Source organism: Hyaena hyaena, unplaced genomic scaffold, assembly GCF_003009895.1.
Source record: "Hyaena hyaena isolate Hyena2069 unplaced genomic scaffold, ASM300989v1 scaffold_44, whole genome shotgun sequence".
Classification (NCBI taxonomy): domain Eukaryota; kingdom Metazoa; phylum Chordata; class Mammalia; order Carnivora; family Hyaenidae; genus Hyaena; species Hyaena hyaena.
Window position 1 is genome coordinate 1007372 of NW_024080676.1, and position 12193 is coordinate 1019564.

Genomic DNA, 12193 nt, shown 5'->3' on the forward strand with positions numbered 1-12193 from the left:
ACAGACAATGAAAATAGAACTTAAACTAACCATAACTTGACAGGTAGTATTTAAAACCTTAGGATCATATATACATACATAAAATCGCTACATTGTATATTTTAAACTTACACAATGTTAAATATCAATTATATCTCAATGAACCTGGGGGGAAAAAAGAACAAAAGCCTAGGACCTCCTTAAAAATCTTAAGGACTATTAACAAGAAAACCTACATTTTTTAAAAAAATGCATCTGATAGAGTTAAAGCACTTTGTTAAATCCTGCCAGGGCCTATATAACTTCTAAAGCTAAGCAATATGGATACTATCTCACACATGTCTAAAAGCTCTTTACAGTTTAAAAAAATTGGTTCACAAATGTTATCTTGCAATACATTTAAAACAAGTGTTAAAAACAATAATAAAGTAATTGGTTGCATTTGGAAAACTATTTGATCTACAATTGCCAAAAGGCACATATGAAACCATCAGCTGATAAGATTATAACATTTATTTTATAAACAGACACAATCTAAGCCCATTGTTAAAAGCAAAGGTTAGAGTCTGTGAGTGATTTTGTGGGGAAAGAGTATAAAATAGTGAAAAGAATCCTGGGTGGGGAGATCAGGGGACTTGGATCCTGACCCCAGCTTCACCAACCATGTCAACTAACTACTTGGACAAACTGGTTAACTATTTCAGGTTCTGTAAAATGAGAACACTGGGTAAGAGGATCACAAGTCTCTTCCAAGGTCTAACATTACATGATTCTGTATCATAACGTGCCAAACTCAAAGACTTGTAACTGTCGGTAGAATTCTATGACCACTTAAGTTATTCTTTGTTATCACCTACCTATATTCTTTTATAAAGAGTCATGACTGAAAAGCTTATAAAGCTGTATGTATAATATGTTCACTGCAGCACCATTTATAACAAAAACTGGAAATGACCTAAACATCCCTGGGTATGTGAATGTTATGAAATGTCGACACATAAGAATTTTATGGGCTCATTAATAAGGGAGAGAGGTCTATGTGCTCATACAAAAATATCTCAAAGCTTTATTAAGTGAAAACTGCAGACAATCTCAGTGAATTGTTTTAAAAGAGTTGACCTTTAAGAAATCTCTATACCCAACATGAGGCTCAAACTCACAACCCTGAGATCAAGAGTCACATGCTCTATCAACTGAGCCAGGCAAGCACTCCTCAGTTAATTTTTTTAAACAAGCATACATATTTTATTTTTATTTATTTTTATTTTTTTTAATGTTTTATTTCTAGGAAAGAGAGAGAGAGAGAGAGACAGCGTGAGCAGGGGAGGGTCAGAGAAAGAGGGAGTCACAGACTCTGAAACAGGCTCCAGGCTCTGAGCTGGCAGTCAGCATAGAGCCCGACGCGGGGCTCAAACCCACGAACCGCAAGATCATGACCTAAGCGAAAGTCGGACGCTTAACCGACTAAGCCACCCAGGCGCCCCATAAACAGGCATACATATTTTAAGTATATTAACAAAATTCCACTTTTGGAAGTATAACGAGAAATGACTTAAGGTGAGATCTTTGAGGAGAGGATACTGTCACCACAGGATGGGAAGGAAAAACAACCTGATTTCCATTTTATACCCTTCCATGTGGGGTAAAAATTTTCCCGTGTACACATATTTCTATTATTTGGAAAATTAAGGGGCACCCGGCTGGCTCAGTCCATAGAACATGAGGCTCTTGTTCTCACAGTTGTGAGTTTGAACACCACACTGGGTGTAGAGATTACTTAAAGATAAAATCTTAACAAAAAATTAAAAAGTGAAAAAAGGTTATCTTTTTATAAACAAGATAACCAACCATTAAGCTTGATTCTGCCTCCTCAAGAATAGGTTATTTATAAATGGTATAAACATTCATCACCTGTTACTGTCAGGAAGCATTTGAATCAAGTAAGAAATTTCCCTTGATATTCTATGACCCATTTTGAACTTTTCCATGAACTCTTCAGAGAGCACTTAATCACTATTTGAGATTTGCCTTTCTATAGTATGAAATTCTCCTTTAAGCTTATGAATGTGGGCATTTGTACTTTATTTATAAAATGTACATATTTTTTGCTTCAATTTTTTTGAAACATATGCCAGACCTCCAAATGTCCAGAGCCAAATACAAGGCAGACCAGTGGCTACCTGTTACTTGACACGTGAACTCAGCAAGAGCAAGAGATGTCAGGGATCTCTTTATCCACAGATGGCACATGGGACTTGAAGCAAGGTGGGCAATAAATAAGCAAAGGTTTCTCAGCCTGAAGTGCTGAGAACAGTGAGGCCCTTTGCAGCAAGGACCAATCAGGTGTGCCTTGAAGTATTTCTACCCTATAAGTTCACAATGTAGCTTTTTAAAGGTAAAGCAGCTATACAACACTGCAGTCTTTCTCCACTAAGCAGTGAGCTACCAGACTAGGAACGGAGTCCTTTCGTCTTTACATCATGGGGACTTGGCACTCCCAGCGTTTGCACTTGATAGTTACCTATCTGCCAAGTTTCCAGGTTATGAGTGCTGCCACAACTAGAGGGATGGTCCCGTGGGAGAACAGAGAAAAACTTTTTTGTCTCTTTGTGACAGAGATCCTTCCACATGGTTACTCTTTCTTTCCCCTCATCCTAGAAGAAGGAGAGGATTTTCTATTAATCCACTGAGAGATCTTATTTCCTCCTCATACTCCTTGTACTTCGAGGACACTTCTCCCAGGATCCTGATCAAGTCCGCTGAGCTTGGCACTCAGTCACTCTAGGAGAGTGATGTGTGTACAATCGGGTAACTGAAACATTCCTTTCTCTTAGATACTCTGTTGCTTCCACTAAACAGAGAACACTGAAGGCAGGCTTCCTGCCTGATTCATCTGTTGTCATTATTACTTGCCCAATTAAGTACTTACTGAAATCAAGTGCTTTTTGTCTCAATACAGCAGAGACAAAAATACTCCTAGGACTAGGCTCTAAATACCAAGTGACATTTAACATTCTAGATCTGCTACCATTAGCAAGCACACAGAATTATACACTATTTTTTTAAGTTGGCTTCACTTCTTGGACCCATTTTATATCCTGGTTCTTATTACCAACTTAAAATATATGTAGTTGTTTATTTTCTACTTAAAAGAAGTCACATTTGCCAAAATAAAACTTACCACAAATACAAAAAGAAGAAAACAAAAGGCACTCAAAAAATCTCATGATTATGGGATGCTAAAAGTAGCTACCATTTATGGGGCATTTGCTGTGCCAAGTACTTCGCTAAAAACTTTTTCTGCAGTATCTTGATGAAACCTCACAACAGGTATGAGGTAGTATATCTCCATTTTAAAAACGCAAAAACTAAAGGTCAGAGATCTGAAGTAACTTTGTTAGCTCACAGCCACATGGCTATATATACCTGGGATATACGGGATATACCTGGAATTCAACCCCACGCTGTCAGAGTTTAGAGTGTCATTTTTGAACTACTGCATCACATTAAATTTCTAATATGTTTTTCTACTGTCTTATGTATATACCATATGTCTATTAAAAATAATTTTTTATAAATCCCCAAATGGGATCATACAGCACACAGTTTTTATAGAGTGCTTTTGTTTTCTACTGGACATACTAAGAATATTTTCCCATATTATTAAAATGCTGCCATAAAATTATATATCTATTTAATATATATTTCCCATGTACGTAAGATGTGCCAAGCAGTAACCAGGCACTAGTGACAAAGCAATGAGCAAAACAGTTTCTATTCTCAAGTAAATTACTTCCTAGCGCAGTGGACAACAACAAACAAATATTTAATATTTCAGGTAGTAAGAAATGTTCTAAGGAAAAATAAAGCAGGTAGGAGAATAGAAAATGGAAGAAGAGAGGTTATTTTTCTATAAGATGCTCTATTACATAGCTATAACATCACTATTTAACCTATTTCCAATTAATGAATAATCAGATGGTTTCCAACTTTTCACTAATAAATACTATACTGACAGAAACATCTTAGTGCATCACCTCTTTGAGCAACTCATTTCCTCAGATTGCATTTCTAGAAGTAAAAATAAACTTTTTAAGGATGATGCATCTTGTAAACTGTTCTCCATAAAGTCTAGAGCAATTGCATGAACTGTATACACCATCACCAATACAAAAGGGCACTGCTCCTCCATAATGAGTATTACTTAAAAACAAAAACAACATTATGGTAATTTAACAGGCAGGACCACTTTATTATCTTTAGCTAATCTGCATTTAAATTTTTTTAATGTTTATTTATTTTTGAGAGAGAGACAGAGTATGAATGGGGGAGGGTCAGAGAGAGAGGGAGACACAGAAACCAAAGCAGGCTCCCGACTCTGAGCTGCCAGCACACAGCCTAATGTGGGCTCAAACTCACAAACTGTGAGATCATGACCTGAGCTGAAGTCGGATGCTCAATGGACTGAGCCACTCATGCTAGTTAATCTGCATTTAAAAAGTCGAACCTTTATATGGGCAGCAACATAAGTGTCCATCGGTAGATGAATGGATAAAGAAGATACAGTATAAATATACAATGAATTATTACTCAGCCATAAAAAAAAGAATGAAATCTTGCCATTTGCAACATGGGTGGAACTAGAGTATAATGCTAAGTGAAATAAGTCAGTCAGAGAAAGACAAATGCCGTATGATTTCACTCATATGTAGAATTTAAGAAATAAAGCAAACAAGCAAAGAAGGAAAAAAGTAGAGAGAGAGAGACACATGCAAATCAAGAAACAGACTTTTAACTAGAGAAACCAAACTGGTGGTTACCAGAGCTGGGTAGGGTGGGTTGTGGAGGAATGGGTGAAACAGGTAGTGATAGGGATTAAGGAGTATACTTTTGTTGTGATAAACTGAACACCACGTGATATATGGAATTGTTAAATCACTGTATTGTACACCTGTATGATAACTGGAATTAAAATAAAAACTTTTAAAAATAAAATTAAAAAATAATTAAGTAAATAAAAAGCCAAACCTTTGTTGTTTATATTTCAAACTGTTTTCCCAGTGTACCATCATTTGCCTCTTTTTTTTCCCATCTGGCTTTTAATCTCGTTTCTAGTTTTCTGACTTGTTATAAGGTCAAATCTGTCAATCTTTTCCTTTACACTACCTTTCTTTGCTTTTGTATGTTTATAGTACCTACTAGTAATTTATATTTTCCTCAAGTCTCCATTTTAAATCATCTGTACTTCTTCTTAGAACACAGAATTAAAAACAACCCCCCCCCCCCACATATTCTCCAATGAGAAGACCACTTTCAAAAGCTTCTCAGCAGGTAAAAGGACATATCTTATATCCTTTCAAAGTATATTCTTATATACAAATGGAAAACTTAGATTATCCAATTCTATGAAAAATTTCAAGGATTCTTACCTCGACCTAACACACAAATTGCCATTAAGTTTGATGAATAGTAAGTAGAATGGAATTTCAGTAGCTCTTGCCTTACATCAATGCCTTCTTGGTTTGGTCTAGTCTCCAAAGTATATTTGTTACCTGAAAAGGGAGAAAAGCATTTCTTAGAAAAGGAAAAATACATGGACTTTAAAGTTATACAGTTACTACTCACATTGCTGTAAAGTAAACTTAAAAAACAAGAGTTCAAACTAACAGACATAATGACTAGTTAATATGCCTGAATGCAAGCTGGATAAACAGAATAGAATAGTACAAATTAGTAACATCTTAAACTATACAGAGTTTTCCCTCGGGAACTTAAAGTGCTTTATAAAAATTATACACCTTAAAATCCCTATGAGACAGTAGATATTATGAGCACTTATAAGACAAAATGAGATCTACATGGCCTCCATTCACACTTACTTTAATTTTCAATTCCCTATGTGCTCCATAATTAATTGAAGAGAGTCCCTGAGGGATCTTTTCAGAACTTGCCAAGTTACTTGTGGAAAGAAATGTACTATTCTTGGATGAAGCATTAAATTTGTGATGTGAATTCTCATGGATTTGATCTAGACTGGTAAAAATGGGATGCAATGCTATTTTTATGAGTCTCAAGTAATGTATATAGCGTACCACTATGAGATCTCTTATGAAATTTAATAACTAACTCAATTAGGCTAAACCATGTAAGTCAAAAGCAAATCGTCACAATCTCTAAGTATTACCTTTCTAACAAAAATCTTGCAATTTAGGGACTGAGAGATGGAATTCTAATGATTGGTGTTTCCCCCAAAGTCGCATCTTTACTAGAAATATCCTCAAATCCTAAAATATCCTAAATAACTTTATTTTCATCTGCAGAGATAAAACTATGGCAGAACACATCCTTTACACATACCCTCCACCCACCCCCACCCCCATATTCACATAGGGAATTGAAAATTAAAGTAATGGGTCATTATAATGGCTGCTGAATTGGCATCTGCAGAGTCCTTTTTACTGATACGGGTATCTAGAGAGAGCCACCAGATGGCGTTCCTAGAACCAGTCTTCAGCACCATACAGCTGCATAGTCCTAAGCCAAGATTCATGCCTGAATGCTTGAATCAACAGATCTAGTGGAGAGTGCGTGCAAACAACAGCCTAGCAAGAGCTCATTAACCTTTTTCTAGTCACAAAGGGATCAAATATGCTCATATTCACTAGCAGTAGCCTGCGAGTCAAGTTTTCAGGTTTTTAAAGTCCGCTCAGGCCTGTCTGATGACCAGAAAGAAAAAAAAAAGTCCTCTCAGCTTCTCACTAAAGATGTGTTCTACTTTGGGGTCCTGAGACATCCCTTCACTTTACCTGAGGGATTCAGGTGCTCTTAAAAATATAGAGAAAAGCACTTTTTGCTGGGTAATGATTTGAAGTTCTCTCATATTAATATAAAAGCTTGAGTATTGATGGTGCCTTCCTTTTCTACTAACTGAAGATTCTAAAAGCTTCAATTCCATAGGGACTACTCCATACAACTTCCTTAGTCATTTATACTGCCAAGCTCAGATTCCTACAACATGTGAACTAAGAATGACAAACTCAGAGACTCAGGTTTGGGGAAATTAAGTTTTACTTCAACAGACTATAAATGTAATAGTGTGAGACCAAAACCAGACTTTTAGTCTAAATGTGATCTGATTTGCCTGACTGCACAATCAGGTCAATATTTTGGGTTAAAAAAACCCCCTAAAATCAAAGCTTATGAAGACCAAGATCACCCCCATTTAGATCTGAAAAGTCCCTTCAGGTTGACCAGCTCTAATACATTCTGCTTGGATTTTAATGTATCTAAATATCCTACTATTCTAGTCCTTATCCTTTAATTTTAGGCCCATTTTAGAAATAGTGGTAAAGTAGGAACGTAGCCCAAACACACTAAAACACAAATCATGGCAAAACACTGGCAACGGTATATTAAAATGAGCCAAAGAACCATGACAGAATACTAGACAGTAAAGAGAATGAACAATGCACTGTTTATATGCAACAGTATGAATGAAGTTCACAACCTTAAGGTTGAATGAGAGAAGCCAGACACAAAAGAGGATACACTTTTTCATTTCATTTATATAAAGCATAAAAACAGGCAAAACTAATTTGGTTATGAGACGCCAGACAGAGGTTTACTCTTAGGGGATGGACAGTGGCAGAAAGATGCAGAAAGATGGCCAGTGAGGTACTGGCCTTCACTGTGAGGTACGTTTCTTCCCTGTCTATTGAAGGTCCCGTGGTATGCTCAGTTTTTGAAAATTGAAGAATTCATACATAAGTAATAGCCATACATTCATTTAACCGATTCTTCAAATAGCAGCAAAGGTAAAACAACAATAATTTCAGAACCACACATACTTTTCTGTAGAACTACTATACTTCAACATAATGTTAAAAGGAAAAAAAGGACCAAAAGAAGCTATCAACAACAGTCTAGCTCACCTGACGTCCTAAATCAAATATACAGAATCTCTGACCAAACTGCTAAACAGAAGCTCAACCACATTTGCTCAGTCTGTTTGCTATAAAAAGATACCATTCTATGAATCTACATACTCATTTTTTTTTGCTTCCTAGAGGTTTTCAGTTTTTCTAATATGTGATGACAGTAGGAAATTATGGTCCATTTGGGAACACAGCCCAGATGGCTGTTCCATATCCTTAGAGTTATCTGAATTAAAAAGCGGAAGAGGTTCTCCACTATAGCCCTCTTGGGATCAGGATCATCAACTCTCAATTCATTGGCAGAGAAACATGGATACCAGGTACAAATGGGCCAACCAAAAAATTTTTTTAAAATAACTTTTAAGAATAAATACATAACATGCATTTTCTTTGGCAAGTGGCAGAGGAAGAAGTCAAAGATTCAAAGCATAAGAAAGAACTGACTGGCATACCATCACTGGCTTGAAGATAGAGGGGACCACATAGCAAGGAACACCGGTGATATTTAGGAGTAGCCAAGCATGGAAATGGTGATCTGTCTTATGGCTAAAAGGAACTGAATTTTGCCAATGGTTAAGAATGACACTGGAAGATGTTTTTCCCCAGAGCCTTCATGGGAACTTTATGTAGTTAATACCTTGGTTTCAGCCTTCTGATACCCTGAACAGGAAGTCCCATGCCATGTCAGACTTCTGGCATAAAACTGTGAGCTAATAAACAGGTGCTGTTTAAACACACACACACACACACACCCCCCTAAAAAACAAATGGGCCAAAGACTCAAGCTTGCTATTAAGTTTATTAACCCTTATATAACAAATCCTTTAAGAGAGTTCACTAAAAACAGAAGGCTAGGCTGGTAGAATTTCTCAAGAAATAGATGACAAAATGAAATGAAAAGCAGAGCATAATGTACAGAACTCCGTAATCAGTCCCTGAATCACCAGGTGAACTCTGCAGGTGTTGGTGCCATGACCCTTAGGTAGGGAGGAACAGGTACTGGCTTTGGGGTTCACAGAGTTCTCATCTAATCCAGCTTCAGCCATCTTCTGGTTGCATGACCTTAAACAAGTCACTTTACTTCTCTCAGGCTCAATTTCAATTCTGACATTGGTAGGTTTACACCAAGTTAGAAAAAAATGCATGTAATAAACAAGCTTAAGAGTAATATTTCACATTCAATAAATAGCAAAAACATGACCATCATGTGTAAGCAAAAATATGAAAGTCAAATAGCAAAATATGATGACGTCAAGTGCTGTTTAGGGATGTGGAAAAATGAGAACTCAGACACTACAAGAGAAAGTGTATATTAAATCAATCACTCTAAGCAACAACTTGACAATATTTATTGCATATGAATAATCCCACTGCTGGGCACATGTACCGTAAAGAACTCTGTGTGCAAGGACACATGTACAAGAATGCTTATAGCAGCACTATCCCATTAACAGGAAAATAGATAAAGAATGATATATTCAATGAATTTTTCAAATAGCAGCAATAAAAATTTAAAAACTTAACCACAGGCACATTCACTCATATGGAGAACTCTTACAAATATAATGGTGAATAAAAAAATACAAGTGGTAGAGATTACTCAAAATAAAATACCAATCGTGTAGAACTAAAAACTATACAACATATTGCTTAGAGATAAATACATGACTAGAGATATTAAACAAATAAACAAACATGAGAATGATAGTCACCAAACAAACTTAAGACAGTGGTTACCTCCCAGAAGCAGGGAGGAAAACGTAAATGGAAAAGGACACATCAGAGGCTCAAACTGTATTTGTAAAGCTCTGGGTCTTTAAGTAGTATGTAGGGAATGATCTGGTAAATAGTTTTAAACCTACCTCTTTTGTGACAGATAATAAATCTGTAAAAATGTTAAAGTACTTAACATAATATTTCACGTGTAACAAAATAAACATACAATAAACAGCAGCTACTGCTGTTATGATGTGAATTGTAGGAGGGACTCCTGGCTTCTGAGAATATCACAGAAACGGTGGCACCAAAGGAGAGAAGAAAGCTCAGTAAACGGTCTAGAGGACTTTCTTCTACCTAAGAGTCTGTGTGTGGAGAACACTGTGAATAAGGCTGGCAAAACAAATAGTTCAGTCTCTAGACACATACTGTCCTAATTTAGTGCTAACTCAGCTAGGTCATTTCTATCAAACAAATGCTGCTACCGAAATCCTGAATCCTACCCCTCTGGCTCTGTTACCATTACAGTAAGCTCCAGCAGTGGACTGATGGTATCTGGGTTGCTGACCCTTCTACTCTGGGCCTGCTGGAGGGAACACTGGCTCAGCGACTGACAGATTCAGGGTTTCTTGCCCTGACTCCATCACATATCAATTAAGCAACCTTGGAAAAGTCTCCCAGTATCTCCAAGGGGTCATTTATTTGATCCTCAAAACAGGGGCAATATGGAGACAGGCCCAGTTGTTAAGAACTGGAGCTCAACCCGTGACTCTTCCGTTTTCTAGCTGTAGGACACAGGCAAGTTTCTTAACCTTGCTAGGCCTCAGTTTCTTTATTTGTAACATAGAATAATAAAGGCACCAACCTCTCAGGATTGCTAGGAGGATTATTTGAATAATCTGTGTAAAGGGTCAACATAGCACCTTGTCAGACAATAATTTTTTAATATTAACTTGGGTTGTCGTGAAAATTATGAAAAGTGATAATGGATATGAAAAAGGTTTTATAAATTATAAAACTCGGTAAATGCTATTGACATTTTCACTCTAACAACTACTTTAAATTCTATTAAAAAGAAAAAAGCTTACAAACTCAGTACTAATGTATACAAATACTGAATTTCAAGAAAAAGAATTTATTTTGCTGGAAAATTCTGAAGCCAGACATATATTTCTTACGCTGTAGGAAAGACTGAGTTTGAAGTTTTAGAAATCTGTTGTAAAGTTTTTTTGGGATTCAAAAGTTACATGCTGGGGGGGGGGCACCTGGCTGGCTCGGTCATAGGAGTGTGTGACTCTTGATCTCAGGGTCATGAGTTCGAGCCCTATGTTGGGTGTAGAGATAACTTAAAAATAAATAAACTTAGAGAAAAAAAGTTACACATGGATTTTCAACTGTGGGAAGAGTCAGCACTCCTAACTCCCACAATGTTCAAGGGTCAACTGTATTATAATTTTTTTTTTTTAAAGCTCTTTCTTGGGGTTCCTGGTTGGCTCAGTCAGCTGAGTGTCTGACTCTTGATTTCTGCTCAGGTCATGATCTCAAGTTCGTGAAATCGAGCCCTGTGCTGTCACTACAAGTCTGCTTGGGATTCTCTGTCTGTCTCTCTCTCAGTAAGTTAAAAACTTTAAAAATAAATAAATAAAAATTAGGGGCACCCAGGTGACTCAGTTGGTGGAGTATCTGACTTCAGGTCAGATCATGATCTTGCAGTTTGTAGGTCTGAGCCCCGCGTTGGGCTCTGCACTTAGACTCAGAGCCTGAAGCCTACCTCAGAGTCTGTCTGTCTGTCTCTCTCCCCAACCCCCGCTTGAAAGCTGCCTTTCTCTCTCCCCAAAAAAAAACAAACATAAAAAAATTAAATAAAAATTAAAAAGCTCTTTCTTCCTGCTATGGCAATCTTCTAAAAATCCTGGAAGAGACTAAAGCCTTTTGAGACATATGAATTTTCCTATAAAATTCTAAAGGGCAATTTTCCCGCACCTGGGATAGGACATGCTAGGATAAGATGTAAGTTATGAGATGGGACTAGGAAGGAAAACCTCATAAATGCCTTAATAAAACGCCTGTACACTTGATTAATCCAGTTCTAGATTTCTGTAAATTTCTAATTTTCCATAGACACATATGCTAACAAGGAAAAAAAAAGACAATAACAATGAAAAACAGTATCCATGGAAAAACTTAGGGAATATTAAATGAGTAAGTGGGCTGAAACAATTCAAATATTTGTATAACTGAACAAATGAGTCATCATTCAAGGATGCTAGGGAACCAATTTATTATTTTGAAAACTGTAAATGAAGGGAACAAATCAAGCATTTGTCTTGCCTTTCCTTTAACAACGGTACCACTGGGTGGTCAAATAGTAGGAGAAATCAGAATTAGCACTAGGGAAGTGACGTACTGAGGATGAATGGTTGCCAACACTAGACAACTAGACATTATATGCCCTTGATATATCAACACCTATGAAGTCTTGTCCAAAAACCTCATGAATCTGGTCAAGCCTCTATACCCACCTGCCAATTTGTGGAAATACAGAAGTCAGAGATATGAATATG

General features: G+C 36.7%; 1 protein-coding gene across 4 annotated transcripts in view; it reads right to left on the reverse strand.

The window, feature by feature from the left end:
* IDE (insulin degrading enzyme) overlaps positions 1–12193 on the reverse strand; it is a 120072-nt gene that overhangs the window by 51080 nt on the left and 56799 nt on the right. For all 4 annotated transcript variants that reach the window (XM_039230225.1, XM_039230226.1, XM_039230223.1 and 1 more), the window contains exon 5: positions 5409–5531. In XM_039230225.1, coding sequence (XP_039086156.1) covers positions 5409–5531 — 123 coding nt within the window. The remainder of the gene's footprint in view (positions 1–5408; positions 5532–12193) is intronic.